The 17,479-nt window shown below is 42.0% G+C and overlaps 1 protein-coding gene across 4 annotated transcripts in view; it reads left to right on the top strand.

Moving 5' to 3' along the window:
• The window catches only part of LOC307023663 (carnitine O-palmitoyltransferase 1, liver isoform), a 45,548-nt gene that overhangs the window by 2,662 nt on the left and 25,407 nt on the right, over positions 1-17,479 (top strand). Inside the window, exons 2-19 of one of the 4 annotated variants that reach the window (XM_079657103.1) lie at positions 763-908; positions 1,477-1,616; positions 2,531-2,702; positions 3,217-3,318; positions 3,674-3,811; positions 4,034-4,111; positions 4,786-4,893; positions 5,798-5,882; positions 6,295-6,490; positions 6,572-6,757; positions 6,852-6,957; positions 7,038-7,154; positions 7,883-8,047; positions 8,136-8,264; positions 8,436-8,591; positions 8,670-8,780; positions 9,260-9,352; positions 9,866-10,394. In XM_079657103.1, the coding sequence (XP_079513229.1) occupies positions 768-908; positions 1,477-1,616; positions 2,531-2,702; positions 3,217-3,318; positions 3,674-3,811; positions 4,034-4,111; positions 4,786-4,893; positions 5,798-5,882; positions 6,295-6,490; positions 6,572-6,757; positions 6,852-6,957; positions 7,038-7,154; positions 7,883-8,047; positions 8,136-8,264; positions 8,436-8,591; positions 8,670-8,780; positions 9,260-9,352; positions 9,866-9,991 (2,349 nt within the window). In that variant the 5' untranslated portion in view covers positions 763-767 and the 3' untranslated portion in view covers positions 9,992-10,394. Of the gene's footprint in view, positions 1-762; positions 909-1,476; positions 1,617-2,530; positions 2,703-3,216; positions 3,319-3,673; positions 3,812-4,033; positions 4,112-4,785; positions 4,894-5,301; positions 5,390-5,797; positions 5,883-6,294; positions 6,491-6,571; positions 6,758-6,851; positions 6,958-7,037; positions 7,155-7,882; positions 8,048-8,135; positions 8,265-8,435; positions 8,592-8,669; positions 8,781-9,259; positions 9,353-9,865; positions 10,395-17,479 lie in introns of those variants that run through there. The other 3 variants (XM_079657102.1, XM_079657100.1, XM_079657101.1) reach the window with 3 other exon arrangements.

Below are 17,479 nucleotides of genomic sequence, written 5' to 3'. Positions count from 1 at the left end.
AGTTAACCTATGTTGGCCTTCTTGTTTATTTTTCTTGTTGGATAGCTGCGTGCACTTCTCAGTATTGTATTCTCCCCCTGAGTATCTAAATGTCACATTTATCGCCTCATTAGAAACGTGAGGATTGTGTCTAACCACAAACCCCCAAGCTGGCAGGACTTTCACTTCACCAGCGAAAGACGGATGTTAGTGTTAAGGTTACATCTTTACTTGAGCAGTCAACCTTAGAATTATCTGCGTTGTCTGACAGAATATTTAAATAGTTTTTACAAAATATGTTGCTGGTTATCATCTCTGGATTTGAGGAGGCATGCACATCAGTGTATTTGTACATCTGGGAAGGGCTACATTTAAATGTTTGAGAATGATCACTTACAATGGGTCTTAAAGGAGTAAAAACGGAACCAAAAATCTGATTTAAAAGAAGTAGCTTGGAACTATAACATTATGTATAACTAAAGGTTGTTTGTGTACATATGCTAAAGCATGTTAAATGAATCATAATATGTCCTATGTTTCTTAATAATTTTCACAATATGAATGTGCGCAGTATTCGATACCTCTATCCTACACACATTTTAAGTCAGGGTTTTTTCAATACAGGAGATATGAAATGTACATTGTATGAAATCCGTCAACTTTAATATTGAGGTATACCGCTTTACTGATACAACACTATTTTTTTCCTCGAGTCTTTGGCTAATTGACAGTTAAAGAAAACGTTTCCTGTGTCTTCTCTTCTGTTCCTCTCACCGTGTTCAGTCATCATGGCTGAAGCCCACCAGGCCGTGGCCTTCCAGTTCACGGTCACTCGAGAGGGCATCGATCTGCGGCTGTCCCACCAGGCCTTCACTGAGATCTACCTCTCCGGTGTGCGCTCCTGGAAGAAACGCATCATTGGACTCAAGGTATCTTCACTCTGGCTGACGCACTTGTTTGTAGTACCCTAAAACTGTCTCTAATGATCACATAGTTCTCGCTGTCACCTGCAGCTCTTGTACACTAATAAAAGTTACTTGTATTTTATTTCAATAATTGAAATAAACTCAGGCTTTATAATACAGGGTTGTCTTGAAATGTTAGTTGATGGATATGTTGTGTTAGTTTTGCTTGTATGATCCTATATAAAGGGCACTTCTGAAAAAGACGGCTTACTGATAGTGATTTTTCTTTTAAGGATGCATGTGGGTATCCTCAAGTCTTTGTTTGATCACGCATTGATTTTTTGGGAGCAATGTGGATAATAATTAAAAAAAAAATTTTTATCTGTGAGCATTTCATACCAACTCCTGCTGCAATAGCTTTAAAGTCACAGTTAAATTCAAAGTGGTTAGACGTGTAAGTCAGGTTAGTGTCTGAAAATGAGCGAAATGCAGGTAAGACCTTAGTATGTAGGTACTCTTGATCATAACTGCATGTCAGTGTGCTGACTGTAAACAGGAAGAATGGCATCAATCTCTCTTCTCTTGTTTACAGAACAGCGTGGTGACGGGGGTTTACCCTGCCAGTCCTTCCTCCTGGCTGTTTGTCGTCATAGCGATTCTGGCTACTATGTACACACGCTCCGACCCCTCCATGGGACTCATAGCCAAGATACAGGAGAACCTGCCCGTCAGGTAACACGTCTCGTGACTTTATGAGATGGGTAATGATTCATCTTCAGCCGCGGACACACAATATTCCCTTTCCCTGATTGTACATTGTGTCACAGAGAGATGTACAGTATAGTGTGTGTGGTTTAAACAGGCCTCCCCGCTTCCCATTGTTAACTAATAGTCTCCTGTAATACATGTATTTGTTTATTTTTGTCTCTTGCTTACACGAGAGGGTTGTATATAGCTATACATAGGCTGGGCAATATATCTATATTGTATATATATCATGATGTGAGACTAGATATCCATTTAGATTTGTTATCATAATATAGTTAGTGCTGTATTTCCTTCTGTTTAATAGTCTGAAATACTATATAGTATTTACATTTTTGTGATGACTCTGTTAGCTCTTCTATTATTTTCCTCTTACCAATATGTCATTAAAGGGGCCCCATCATGTTCATATTTGTATTTTATGCCTATACTGTGACATGTTTACATACTTTAATGTTAAAAAAGGTCTTTATTGTTCTGATACTGCCTGTGCTGCAGCACCTCTTTTCACCCTCTGTCTGAAACCAGAGCCTAGTCTGCTCTGATTGGTTAGCTGGCTGGCTCTGTTGTGATTGGTCAACCGCTTAGAGATGGGATTTTAGCCCTTGCAGAGCATTTACATGCACAAAAACCCATATAACACATTACCGGAAAGGGAAAACCCCAAACGCAGAATTGGGCCACATTAAATCCACATTACTGATGATTATTTATCAGAAATCTCATTTTGTAAATATTTCGTAAAATGATCAATGGTCAACCATACAATATCGCCAAAATATCGATATAGAGGAATTTGATCAAAAAGGTAGATTTTTATTTTTCTGTTTAAGTTCTATTTGTATTCACTGTTCTTCTTTTGTCCCTCTGTGTATTTGCAGCCAGTCCATGAGTAACCAGTGCCAGACGTTGGTGTCAGCATTGCTCTTCAGCACCATGCTGTGGCTCCTGCTCATCTTCACCATGCGCATGTGCCTCAAGCAGCTGCTCTCCTACCACCGCTGGATGTTCGAGAAGCACGGCAAGATGTCCACCACCACCAAAGTCTGGGTGGTCAGTGCCGCTTGATACTCATTTCAATTAGTTGCTGTTGACTAATTCAGACTTTCACTACTTTCAGCCTATGCTGTTCTTAAAAATACAATAAGTATAGTGTCATGTTTCACGCTCACTGGGAACAAGGTCATGTTGTTCAAGAAATTCTTATTTCATATAATATATTTTACACTTATATAAAAAGAAGACTGTAAAACAAATCATGTAATCACCTTTATAATAGATTTTTTGATGTATTTGTAAAACAGTAATTATAAATGTTTCAACAATATTAAGACAAAATCAAGACAGCAAGAAAAAACTGTAATATACGAAAAAGAAAAAAATGTAATGTGCAAATAAAAAATAAAAACGGTAATAAATTCAAGTGCTTTCTTATGGTTTTGGGAATGTCAAAGCATATAAATATATATTATGTTTAAGATATGTAGTACCAACCATGTGTGCCCTGTGCCCTCCCTTTTTAATATTGTGTGTTTAGCCTCTCTGTATTGGTGTGTTTCTCTGCCAGGCGCTAGTGCGGATCTTCTCTGGCAGGAAGCCGCTGCTCTACAGCTACCAGGGCTCGCTGCCAAACCTTCCTGTGCCGGCCATCAAGGACACAGTGAAGAGGGTGAGGCGTCACATGAAGCAGAGGAAGTGAACACACGCTGATAACTGAACATTAAACAGATGGATCCCTCCTCACTATCAGCATCTTCTTCCTCTTTATTATCACATTTCCTTTGTTTACGTCTGGCTCCAAGCTAGTTGAGATATATTTGACAAAATAAGAGATTTTGTGTTAAATAAGCGGAATTAGATGTGTTTGTGTTGTTATAAGACTTCCACATTACCAACTGCAGGCTTTCATTTATGTATATTCATTGATTTACTAACCTTTTTCTGTTTCCATATTTGTTTTTCTTTATTTTAAGTCCTCTGAATGACACTTACTCTTGTTTTCTTTGCACATCTTCTCTGTTCAGCATTTGGAATCGGTGCGTCCTCTGATGGACGACACAGAGTTTGAACGCATGACCCAGCTGGCGTCAGAGTTTGAGAGCACGTTGGGTAACCGGCTGCAGTGGTACCTCAAACTCAAAGCCCTCTGGGCCACCAACTACGTAAGTGGACCACCGCAGTGTTTAACTGTGACCACTTCAAACGTCACTCAAATGTTCAAAGCAAAGCAGGGAAAAGGACATCTAAAATTCCATTAAAAATGTATATCTTTGTGAGGCTCTGTGGTTTAAATAATTCATCCTGTCCGAATATGTAAGTGATGTGTTTGCCCGTTGGCTGAAGGATTAGCTTTCTCACCATTTCTTCGTGTTTGAATCCTCCAGGTTAGTGACTGGTGGGAGGAATATGTCTATCTACGTGGACGAAGCCCAATAATGGTCAACAGTAACTATTACGGCATGGTAGGAAAATCGTTTTGTTTTAAGAAAATGTCTAATACAACCTGCTGTTATCCCAATGTATATTTGACTCTAATGAAATGGCTTGGTTTTAATAGTCGATTCTGATTGGTCGAGTAAAGCAGCCATACAGTTGGTTATTTTTCAATAGCAGACTGTTGCTATGTACGCAGTTCAATCTCCTGTCAAAGCAAGGGAACATTTTTTTCAGTGGAAGCATTTATAAAAAAAATTACCAATCAATAATTTGTGTCAAATTAGTGATCTCCCTGTATTAATGCGTCCTGCTTTATGACAATAATGATCAGCTCACAGTACATTGTCCCCTATTTTAATGGTGGACATGTTGACTTTAACAGCCCTAACCAGTTAATTTATTCAGTTTGATGGCATTTAAGATATTCAATAATTTATTTTGTGACTCATTTGTGTGTGTTTGTCATATGCAGAGATGTTAGTGTATATATCATTGGACTTTTCATTAAATCTATATCTTTTGGAACTATTTCCTTGATCAGTTAAACATACATGTGTTAAACATTATGTAGCTACTAATGTAAGACAGCAAACTACACCCAACTTCTCAGATGTACTTATGGATCCCTTTTGTTTCAATGAAAGTGACCCGTGTTCATCCTTCTCCTGACTTCCTGTTTCTGTGCCCTCTCTCTCTCCAGGACTTCATGTACGTGACGCCCACGCCCATCCAGGCGGCTCGGGCCGGCAACAGCCTCCACGCACACTTCCTCTACCGCCGGAAACTCAACAAAGAGGAGCTCAGACCTGTGAGTTTGACCTACAAGTCAACCATTTATAAGGAGGCGTTCATTATTCATGTCTTTTTGCTATTGTAACAGAAACAATGGGATATTTCTTAGCTAAAATATATGATTATTACAATACAGATGTTTGAGAGCATCAGTTTGTGTTTTAAATGTGTGAGTGACATCCATCCATGGCAGTTTGTGTGTATGCCTGTTAATGATAAGAAAGTGTGTGCATCTCCATTTATTTGTTTAGCTTTTGTGGAGACATTTCCCTCATGTTCTCATACCATGCTCATCTCTCCCCCCCCCCCCCTTCCTTTTGTACTCCTTTCACTCGCTTGATTTCTCTTCATCTACTTTCCTCGTTTCCTCTTTTTTCGTTCGATTCTACGTTCCCTCCTCTGCTCTCGCCTCTCCGTTTCCCAGACCCGCATACCAGGCACTGTCATTCCCCTGTGTTCAGCTCAGTGTGAGAGGCTTTTCAACAGCACACGCATTCCTGGAGAGGAGACCGGTAAAGAGACTGACACGCACATCAGACACACGCTGTGGCGACGTGACGTTTCTCGCTGTGCTGATATGTGATCCAGTCTGAACTCGTAGCTTCTGAAAAATGCCAACACACTGCTTGCCTCAGAGCGAATGAGGCGAACTGAAGGTGTCTGAGCCCTATAGGACAGTGTGTGTGTGTGACTGAGTCATAATATGTCTGCTGCAGAGGCCGACCTGTCTTCTCTCATCTGTCTCCTCTCGCCTGCTGCTCTCATTGTCTGGGTTTCTGTCTCTAACTAATATCTCTTTTCTTCTGCCCACACATTTTTTATTTTCTCACCTTTTTCTTCCTCACCCTGTTGCATCCCAACACTCCTTGTCTTTTTTTCCTTTCTTCTTGAACCGGGCCTTCCTTCTTTTCCCCGCTCAGTTGATGATGAGGTCTGCAGTTCCTTGCTGTTCCTATCAATTTGAGCAGATGTTTGCCACTTGTCGAATCCCTGGAAGACTAACAGGTAGTATTTATATTTGTACACAACTGGCCCAATCATATTTTAACCAATAATAATAACACTGGAAATGTGTTTGAGATTTTCAAGATGATCAGTCAAGTAGAGTCAGATCACACGACATCTTTCGACAAAACACAAGCACATTGTCTATGTAGTATATTTATTCTTTTCGTGTGTCATTTTATCTAAATAATGTCACCAGGACATGTTGCCGATACAGTTGTGTACTGCATTTTGAAAACAAACTGAAAACTCAAGTCAGAAAAATGCAATGCCTGTAGGACAGAGAAGATGCCCCAAAAGATAAACAAAACCTAGGCACAAGAATACAGATACATCCCTTCAGTTCATGTATTTCTATGTGTGTGACTTGCCTCAATTAACCAAATATGTGTATTTCCTTTTCTGTGCGAAGACACCGTGCAGCATTGGCAGGACAGTGACTACATCGCGGTGTACCACAACGGGCGCTACTTCCGGCTCAGGATGTACCAGGCAGGCCGGCTCCTGTCGCCCCGGGAGATCGAAACCCAAATTCAGAGGATCCTGGATGACCCCTCAGCTCCTTCAACAGGAGAGGCCAAACTGGGGGCCCTGACTGCTGGAGACAGGTCAGTTTGAGAAGCCACCGGAGATCATATCACATATCGCTCTGCAACCCTCATGTCTTACCATCATCTCCTCCCTCCCAGAATTCCATGGGCCGAAGCCAGGATGAAGTATTTCAGCAGCGGGGTGAACAAACGCTCTCTGGACTGCATAGAGAAAGCCGCCTTCTTTGTGTCCCTGGATGACGAGGAGCAGGGCGTGATCGCAGACGACCCGGCTAGTTTAGATGCATACGCCAAATCCCTGTTGCATGGGAAATGTTATGACAGGTCATTTTACGCCTCATTAATCACTGTCCTGTGAACGTGTAAGAAGTTCGGTTTTCCTTTAACGTTATGTTGTTTTACCTTCATTGACATGCAGGTGGTTTGACAAATCCTTCACAGTTATTTTCTACAAGAACGGAAAAATGGGCGTGAATGGAGAGCACTCGTGGGCCGATGCTCCGGTGTTGTCACACTTGTGGCAGGTGAGGAACATGAGAGAAAAGTCCACACCGTTTTCTTTCTGAGAGGTCATCACTTATTGTGATTTATTGTTTGTTTCCAGCAAACGTTGTCCACTGACTGCTTCCAGCTCGGTTACAATGCAGAGGGTCACTGCAAAGGAGAGGTGGACTCATCTCTCCCCCCGCCACAGAAGCTCAGCTGGGAAATCTCTCCAGAGGTGAGTCATCCAGTCACACACTTCACTTACTTCCCTTAGTTTTTAGCTTCAGAAAACAGGCTCCTGCTCCTGTGTTGGCAGCAACCCCTATTAGCTTTTTATGCATGCATCAAAAGGTCTGTCTGAAATGATAATGCTTCAATTATAAAATCAAAATCACTGCTAATGAGGTTATTCTAACAGCTGCCTAATTTACCGAAACAATAAGGCAATTTCTCATTGTTTTACCCTTATTTTGAATTTTGATCAGGTGTTTTCAAGGAATTATTTTAATGTTCAACTGCGCAATTGCTTTGAGTGTATTTTTTATTATATATCTTATGTTTTGTTGTTTATTTATGTAGTTATGCCTTTTGATATGTTGTATTTATCAGGATGCATCGGTTTAATTCTGTATTTCCGTCTGTTTAAGTGTAATTTAGTTTATTGTTTCATTTTGATAATTGGTGACTTGTGTCACGTTTTGTTTAATAAATGTTTTTTTTTTTAATGGTTTTAAACACAAAAATAAAAATGTTCTAAAACAAATATAGCACAATACTTTTTATACATATATTTCATGTTTATGACATTTTAAAAGCGGTGAAATGCTGCTAACGTTTTGAAGTAACAACATGGACATTGTCTTTGCTTATCAGGGGATACAACATTATTTTGAAAGCACACTGAGTGCAGTGGTGTCAGTATCTCCGTCCTGTTGATGTAAACTGTCTGCCTGTGTGTCTCAGTGTGAGGAGCAGATCTCACAGTCTCTGGCTGTGGCCCAGGCCCTCGCTGATGATGTCGATATTCACGTTTTTGCCTACCAAGAATTTGGCAAAGGGAGGATCAAGAAGTGCCGAGTCAGTCCAGACGCCTTCATCCAGATGGTTCTGCAGCTGGCCTACTACAGGGTGAGCCTCCCTCTGAAGCGCTGTGGACTACATTACATTTAATGTGCCACCGTCAACTTTATCTGTGAATTTTGTTTTGTCTTTCCAGGACCAGAGGAGATTCTGTCTGACGTACGAAGCCTCCATGACCCGTCTGTTTAAGGAGGGCAGGACGGAGACGGTGCGCTCCTGCTCCAACGAGAGCAGTGCCTTTGTCCGAGCGCTTGAGAATGGAGAGGTGAGACCATGGAAACCGTCTCTTTGATATCATTATTTTATACAGTGTGAGAAAAGTATTTTATAAAATGTTAAATATAGGACCTGTTTGAGTGTGAATTGCTATTTTCCTCTCATAAATCATACCGTTTCTATGCAAAGCAGTCATGCCGCTCTTGCCTTTCCCCTCCAGCCGTCGCATGTGTGCAGGCATTTGTTCCAGGAAGCGTCAGAAAAGCACCAGAATCTGTATCGCCTGGCTATGACTGGATCTGGCATCGACAGACATCTGTTCTGCCTCTACGTGGTGTCCAAATACCTCGGAGTGGAGTCTCCCTTCTTGAAAGAGGTTCATTTCTCCCCTCTGGCATTTTCATATTTATAACAAGTTCAGTTCATTATTCAATTTAATATCTACGTGTTTCAGGTGCTGTCCGAGCCCTGGCGGCTATCCACCAGTCAGTCTCCGATGCACGTGGAGATGTTTGATATCGTCAACCACCCAGAGTACGTCTCCTGTGGAGGGGGCTTTGGACCGGTCAGTGCTTCTCTCACAAAGTTACTAAACTGTTTGATGGTTGTCCTGGAAACAATAAATAAACAGGGCTGTACCAAATAGCTTCAAATGTCATCAAAATATTGACAAATGCAAATTATTTCTTTTTTTTAAAACCCTGTATTTCTGCTACACTGACCCATGTATGACCACAATAACAAAAAACAAAAATTCCAGTGATGATTGAAAGATCATAATGAGCTTTATTGAAAAACACTTGGTACAGCCCTAGAAATAAACGCACAATTGCTGTCATTTTACTGGTTTTATTTACCGTACTAGTCTTTCCCTTTTTCTTCAGTCTTGAACCTGTAAAATAAAACATGCCAACATTCTTAGTACTTATTTTCTTTCTCATATTAACAGATACAACCCAGCTACTTTTTTTGAATGAAAGTGGCTCTGTGTTCTTGTACTCATTAAGCAGCCATGAGTATAAATATAGTGTGTGTCTCTTTCAGGTGGCTGATGACGGTTACGGCGTGTCCTACTCCTTTATGGGGGATAACATATTGAACTTCCACATCTCGTGCAAGCACTCGTGTCCAGAAACTGTGAGTTCAATAAAAGGAGTAATGTAATACAATAAACAAACTGCTCTACATAAGTAACATTTAAAGGGGACCTTTAATGCAACCGAGCTGATCCGGTATGATGTAATATCGGAAATGTGGACGCACGGCCCTATCAGAAACGTTGCTATCAGAAACAATGCCCGACAGTTTTGGACGTAATATGGTCTTTGTTTACATTAGCAAGCATCGCTAACACTCATAGACATGTTTTTTTTATATATTTGTATATATCTGAGACCCATAACACATTCCTTTTTTTAAATAGCATAATAGGAGACCTTTTAAAGACTGCTTTTATTGATAAAGGAAATTTAAATATGCAGAATAGGATTTAAATACTTGAGACATGACTAATTGTTTTGAGCACAGCTCTTTTAACACCCAGGGTAGTAAGGTTTTTGAGATGTACAGATGAATACAGGTGAAATCAGATCTTATTGGATGAGGTTGTGTGAAATGCTATTTCTTATTTGCTCTATGTCTGCCCTGCAGGATGCACATAAGTTTGGCGATCAGATCAGAACAGCGCTGCAGGACCTGCTCCAGCTGCTGAGCCCCATCCGAACAGAGTGCCACAGGGCGGAGGGGGGGGGGCCCGACGTGAAGAAACACCTGTAGGCGAGACTAAGGGCAAAGGGAAGCAGAAGGAAAAATCTGCAAGCATAACATTAGGAAGTGAGGAAAGACGTGTATTTTTTTCCTCATGAATTAGGAGAATTTTATAGCCAGATGATATTCAAGGGACACTTCCATTGGGGAACTGATCAAGTGGAGGAGATGTTTTTACCCGTGTGTAAATAAGCTCTTTGATAGGTGTGTGAGGAGGAAAAAAGTCAGTAGATTAACAAATGAAGAGTACAGTATGTTCTTTTTATTTGTTATAACAACAAAACTATTAGAAGTTGTTTTTGTGACATGTTATAAAAAGGCCATTATGAATCGCACCACTAACTGTTAGGGTAGAAATCCCTAACGCATATTAATTGCAGGGAATAATTTAATATAAAGTCAAAGATTGCCACTTTTTGAGCCACTTCATTTTCTGTCGTTGAATTTGTTGCGTGTGATGCATCTCGCCGCAGTATAGACTCAGTTTCAACCGCCCGAATGCATCATCGCTGTAGCAGTGACACACACAAACATCTCGGAGGTCTGTGACTTCTCAGTGTTAACTCATTATGTAATTAATAATACTTTTTCTACAAAAACATGATTGTAATGCGTTGCTGGGAATGCCAGGTGGTGAAATAACAAATCCACAGGTTGGCATTACTGTTTGACTGGTATTATATTCAGGAAATAACTCATTTTATGTTTTCACACATTCAAAATATAAAGGTCAGTTTGCTCTCATCGCTCAGTTGGTTAAAGACTCTACTGTAACAAACTCCAGATATTTCACTGCCACCTTAAATCTGTTTTGTATTTTGTTTTTACCACTGTATTATTACGGAAGCACCATAACAGTACAAGCTATAGTTATGTACATCATATGCAGGTATTTAGTCTCGAGCAGTGCTGCAGGTCAGATGTGGATTACATCTGATTCCTCCGTCATTTTTCATCGAGTATTGCCTTTTCACTCAAGCTTGTCTCGCTGTATTACTATTGTCAGCCTTTTTAATGCAATATAACGGGGGAACATAAAGTTATTCATAAAGAAAAAAAAAGTGAAGTGTTTGTTTTTGTTGCCTTAACCCTTCTGTTGCATCCGCCCACCTAATCACCTGAATCTCCTCCTACAGCAGGGGTGTCAAACTCAATTTCATCATGGGCCACATTAGCATCATGGTTGCACTCAAAGGGTCGGTTGTAACTTTCAATCTCAGTCTCAATCTTTATTTATTTATATTGCACATTTAAAACAACCTCAGTTGACCAAAGTGCTGTACAGGGAACACATATAAAATAACACAATAGGAGTAAAATAATTAAACAAGATAAAAAGCACAATAACTAGAAACATATAAAAACAAACAAATATCAAAATGTTATGTTCAACTAGTATTAAAAGCCAGTGCTAAACTTTAAGACCATATAAATACATCTATAAATATATCAAATAATCTATCATATTACATTATTGCCTTTGCGTTGAATATTATCAGATAGGGTAACAACTTCATAATTAACTACGTCTGAAAAGCAGAAGTCTAGGGCAAGTCTCTTCAGTGTGCACGTCACAAAATTAGATGGATTGTGGGACATGCAGTTTATGGACAATGTGCTTCTGTAATGTGGCATTCAACCGTATAATAAACATATTGTATTCTTTCAGAGCTCTTGCGGGCCACAGAAAATGAAGTCACGGGCCGGATTTGTCCCCCGGGGCTTTGAGTTTGAAACCCCTGTCTAGAGCACTATTGTGTTTTTTTTTAACCAATCAGCTTTCAGAGGGGCGTGGCCAGCAGCAGCTCATTTGCATTTAAAGCTACAGACACATAATCAGCACTTTTGAAACAGGGCTGAAACAGAGGGGATTATGGGATGCTGCAACGATCTGTTTGGTATTTCGAGCCAAACACTTCAGAGACGTGTTTTGTATATCTGAGACCTATAATATATTGATGAAAAACAGTATAATAGGGGACCTTTAAAATAACTCGTATTTGCCAAATGCATCAGAAAGCACTTTTCAAAAGGAAGCATAAAGTGCATACAGAAGCTCAGGAGTAAATGTAATGTCTTGTCTGGCACTGCAGATCATTTCACAATAGCCTCTTCTTCATTAGTTTTCTTTTTCTCTTTTTCATGGAAAATCTTCCCATCTTGGACTCCACTGAAGGTCGAGCCCCTGGTACTTCAGTTTGAGCTATTTAACCTGTTAAGCCCTGAGCCTGTTTTTCAGGTCTCAGGCTCGAAAATAACATTCCCAGAACAAATGACCATATCTTCCCTTCTAAAACGATTAAATTAATAATCTTTTTTCTCAAAGTAATGATAAACCTGTGAGTTGGATGTAGCAAAGTGCAGAATCAATATAGCCTAGATGTTTTTTATTTTAAAGAAAATTCAGATTGAACATAGTAAAAAACTGTAAATTAGAGTGTCTGTCCAAAAATTATTTTTTACTTATAGTGAAAACTACCCTTGAACGATGGTAAGGTAGACTAAAAGCTTTAGGAATTCAAAGTACAACATATAATAAGTACCCTGTATCGAGATTGATGCAAAACAAGTGACATTTGACCTTTTTAGAGAGGTTTAGCAAAAAAAAACTCCACCTCTGAGGTGATTTGGGTGGAAATTAGCGTTTTTACCGTTTCTCTGGAACCCATTGGTCGATTTTGGTGATTAGCATCTCGTTCTGACCGTTAGAGCCAATAGCATCGAAGGGGAGTTTTCACATCGACACCAACATTAACACAAAAAGTTGGGGGCTTTGCGCATGTATTAGTGATGGGAATTCCGGCTCTTCTTGGTGAGCCGGATCATTCGGCTCGGCTCACCAAGAAGAGCCGGCTCTTTCGGCTCCCAAACGGATCTTCAGTTTACCACATATTATAACTTTTAATTAAATCAAATGTAGCCCTGTTTTGACTAATAAATGATGTATATGTGTACACATATATCACTTAAATTATTCAATACATCCTTTGAGTAGTAGTAGCAGTAGATCCTGCATTTTAGCCATGCCTCATTTCGCTCTATTTTCTCTTTCCAGCGCTGTTTTTGCAGGGGGCTGATTCTGTGAGCTGCAGCTGACCACGCCCCCCTGCAGGAGAGGGGAGCGTGCTCTGAGATCAGCTGCTGGGCTGTCAGAAGAGGGGGAGAAAAAGAGATCTCCCTCTTTCGTGTTTTATTCTTATAGAAGTAAGAAGAGAAGTAACGGGGCAGAAACCCTCCTTTTTACGCAGTGGTCCAGACATAGACATCAAACCTGCGACACATATTCAGTGTGCAGTTACTTTGGCATTAGGGCAGGGATATCTAGATACTTTCCAAGGTTTGACATCATGAATTGTGCTACTTTTAAAGCAAGCAACGATGTTTTCAAATCTGTAATAAAAAAGCTCCTCAAAAACACTATCGAAGCAGTTCCTGCCGTTGCTACGTTAGTTCAAACAGTAACAACGGACTATTTTTCTTAGCGGATGCATGTCAATTTAAATAAATACATACAACTATTTTTTAAATCAATAAAATCATTTTCTAAATCCATAAAAGCGTTTCAATTAATATTGGGAGTCATGTCGTTACTTTGTTGAGAATGTGGCCTTGTAATAAGCGGGATAATTTGCACATTGCACATTGTATAATGTGCCTTCATGCCGATCTAGATCCCTCCGCAAAAAAACAAAAAAAACGGCTCGTTCGCGGGCCGGCTCCCGTCGTTCACTTAAAAGGCTTGTTCGCGACCGACACATCACTATTTTGCATGAGTTAAGCTATCTCTCGCTCTGACATCTGGAAACGGAAAAGCAGGGTTTATTGCTTATGGATTATCAGAAATCATTTCAAAGGGACACATTGGAGTAACCTATGGATTCACTTCAGCAGCGTTTTTATCGTTCTTAATGCCATTGAAGACCAGTTTTGACCAGACAACGACCAAGGTAGGCCATGTTGCCGGTTTTAGCTACCTAGCACCACATGTTTTGATGTCTGTTCTTGTTATTATCTCCGCGAGTTCTTATCATGTATGTACCCATCGATTCTGAGTCCTCTCACAATGCGAATCGATGGGTTGGATGTGCAGAAAAGATAAATAATAAGGGTTTTACGAGTGAGTTTCTGTGCAGTAATCTGTTAGCATTTTTCGCTCGTTGCTAATTCAGAGGCTCAGGGTTAGCATTGTGTGTTTTTTTTTTTAAATAAATAAAAATGATCCGTTAGATGAGTTTCTTCCCGTTACATGGATATAAAACATTAGTTTATTAAATATTAAGATGCCCTCAGACGCTGTTTCCTCAGATGGCGCGTTTCCCCCGGTATCGGGGGGAAGGTGCTTAACAACAAGAGAAGATGAATACACTCCTTTATAAAGAAATAAGCTTGTCATGATGTTGTTATGACATTTTAAAGATAAAAACGTACTTCCTGTAAAATGACATTGGACACAGCTTCGTCATTGAAGTCTAAGGACGGATCTGACTTCATTTCCACCCTCACAATCTTCACATGTTTTTTTTGTAGGTCTAAAAACAAACAGGAAAAATACATCAGTAAATGTAACTTCACTACATTCCACCACGGACTTTAAGTTTGCCAATATCTAAATGCCAAAGTGATTGAAGGCTATGTACTTGATAGAATATAAGTAATGCTCACCATCATAGCAGTAGAAGGGATATTTGCCAGTACAGCTTCTGTCCCACCAGTGCTTGGAAGAGATCCTTAACGATGTATATGAATCAGAATCCGGCTGACCTGGCTCCCAGTGTCTGAACGAACTGTTACTCTGACCAGTGATAATACAATTCCACCGGCCCGGAGGGCCAGTGACATTTTACCCTTAATGTCTACCCCTGTATTTACCCATAGCTGGGACAGGGGTTGGCAGGCGCCAGGGCATGTCCACACACCGATGGGCCTGCGCGCCTTGCCTCTGGGGCCCAATGTTGCTCCGAGATCCCCTACAGTTTAGCCTGGGACCTCACGGTACCCAGTTACCGTGTGTGGCCACGAGGAGGCACTGCAGGAGTCTTGGCGGTGGAGCGGCTTTGTACCAGCAAAAGGAGACCTACACACTCGGCTCCTCTTTTCACCCTGTGGAGGGCTAGCCGGCGGCAGTAGCTGAAAGCAGAGTAGCATGCAGCATGCACTAAATACAAGCACTACTACCACAGATCTACTGCACTACGCATCACACACACAACTTTAAGTCCTAATTTTCTTCATGTGTGAATAAAATGTTTTGCTTGGCTCTTTTGCATCTTACTTTGCATTTCATGTGAAAAATGTGTATTAGGTAAGCGTGAATGTTATAACTCATTCATAAATGTATGTGTATTAAACTTAAAAACGACGCACCCTTTCAGTAGTTATAAATGGTAGTAACTCATTCATAAATGGGAATGTGTTTTACACTTTACAATAAGGCTCCCTTTTGGCAGTTATAAATGTTAGTAACTCATTCATAAATTGTCATAAGAGATGCCTAGAAACATCAAGATGGATGGGGGGAGAACCAACTCAGTGAGCAACAGATACCAAGGATGCTGGCTGATGAAGAAGACAAAGTAAGCTAGGTAGCCAATATAAGGCTTAGCAGTACAGATAAATGTGGGCTCACTATTTGGCAAGCAACCGGTCACAGTTGCCCTGTCTACCTCATGTCTTATAAAAGCTTATTAATGATTTATAAAGTGTTCACAACCTAATTAATAAACTAATTACAAACAATTCGTAAACCCTTTATGTTGTATATACATATTGCATGTTAGTTCACCAGTCCACTAGGTGGCACTGCGACATTGAAGCTGTTGCCGTTCAAATAGCATAGAAGAACAACTGTGGGCTACGTTGTTATGCTAAGTGTGTGGCGAACCTGAGTCGCAGTTCGGTTCTACCAGAAACCAATAAACTCCTCTATGCTCACAAGAAGCCTCCCGTGAGTTACTACACTTTATAAGGGTAGTCTTATTTTAAAGTGGTACCAAAAAAAACGTAGATGTAAAGCAATTACCGCATCACTAGGGCCACCAGGGTGGATGGAGGGGTCAGGAGGACGGGATTGAGCTGATAACCCAGGGGCACAGCGGAGGACCCGGAAGGGATCTCGTGCGGACGGCCCGGGGGCAAGGCAGAGACCATGGAGGGGGTCTCGGGCAGACGGCCCGGGGGCAAGGCAGAGACCATTGAGGGGGTCTCGGGCAGATGGCCCGGGGGCAAGGCAGAGACCATGGAGGGGGTCTTGGGCGGATGGCCCGGGAGCAAGGCAGAGTCCATGGAGGGGCGAAGGCCACAGTGGGCGAACTCAGGGGGCCGAGCATGAGGTCGAAGGCAGCGGCAGGAAGAGTCAGGGGGCCGGGCTCGAGGGCGAAGACCGCGGCACTCAGGGGGCCGGGCTCAAGGGCGAAGACCACAGCACTCGGGGGGCCGGGCAGGAAGCCGAAGACCGCGGCTCTCAGGGGGCTGGGCTCGAGGGCAAAGCAGGTGGCGACGGAACAACTCCGGAGGATGGGCAGGAAGGCGCCGACGGGACAGCTCCGGAGGCCGGGCAGGAACCCGAGCCGGTGGGACAGGCTTCGGCAGGATCCCCCACGGAAGAGGACCAGGAGTTGGCAGGACCCCCGGCGAGACAGGTGGCGGCTGGACCTCCAAAGGAACAAGACATGGGATTGGCAGGACTCTCAGCGGGACCCCCAACGGGACAGGACATAGGGTTGGCAGGACCCCCGGCAGAAGAGTAGTCGGCAGGACCTCCAACGGCACAGGACACAGGGTTGGCAGGAACCCCGGCAGAAGAATCGTCGGCGGGGGCTCCAACGGCACGGGACATAGGGTTGGCAGGACCCCCGGCAGAAGAGTAGTCGGTGGGGCCTCCAACGGCACGGGACATAGAGTTGGCAGGACCCCCGGCAGAAGAGTAGTCGGTGGGGCCTCCAACGGCACGGGACATAGAGTTGGCGGGACCCCCAACGTGACAGGACATGAAGTTGGTAGGACCCCCAGCAGAACCTCCAACGGCACTTCAGTAGGGACTTGAGTAGGGACTCGAGAGGGGACTCGAGAGGGAACTCGAGAGGGAACTCGAGAGGGGACTCGAGAGGGAACTCGAGAGGAGACTTGAGAGGTGACTTGAGAGGAAACTGGAGAGGGAACTTGAGAGGGGACTTGAGAGGAAACTGGAGAGGAAACTGGAGAGGGGACTCGAGAAGGGACTTAAGATGGGACTAGAGTAGGGACTAGAGAGGGGACTCGAGATGGGACTAGAGCAGGGCTCTCGACTAACTTTTTTCACCATCCTCCCGGAACCGTCCCGAAATACAATCTAAGCCGTCCCGAAATTAAAATATTAGTTTTTCTACTACTTATCATTAGTTAAAATCATTCAAAGTGACCTTTAACATAAATAAAACATCATACGAATCATTAGATGATAATTCATCAACCTTTTTATTTGAGTAAATCAGTCAATCACATGACAAAGGCCAAATATAT

Source organism: Notothenia rossii, assembly GCF_949606895.1.
Source record: "Notothenia rossii genome assembly, chromosome: 11".
NCBI classification, from domain to species: Eukaryota; Metazoa; Chordata; class Actinopteri; order Perciformes; family Nototheniidae; genus Notothenia; species Notothenia rossii.
The sequence above is the reverse complement of the archived record's forward strand: the minus strand, read 5'-3'. Positions and strand labels throughout refer to the sequence as shown.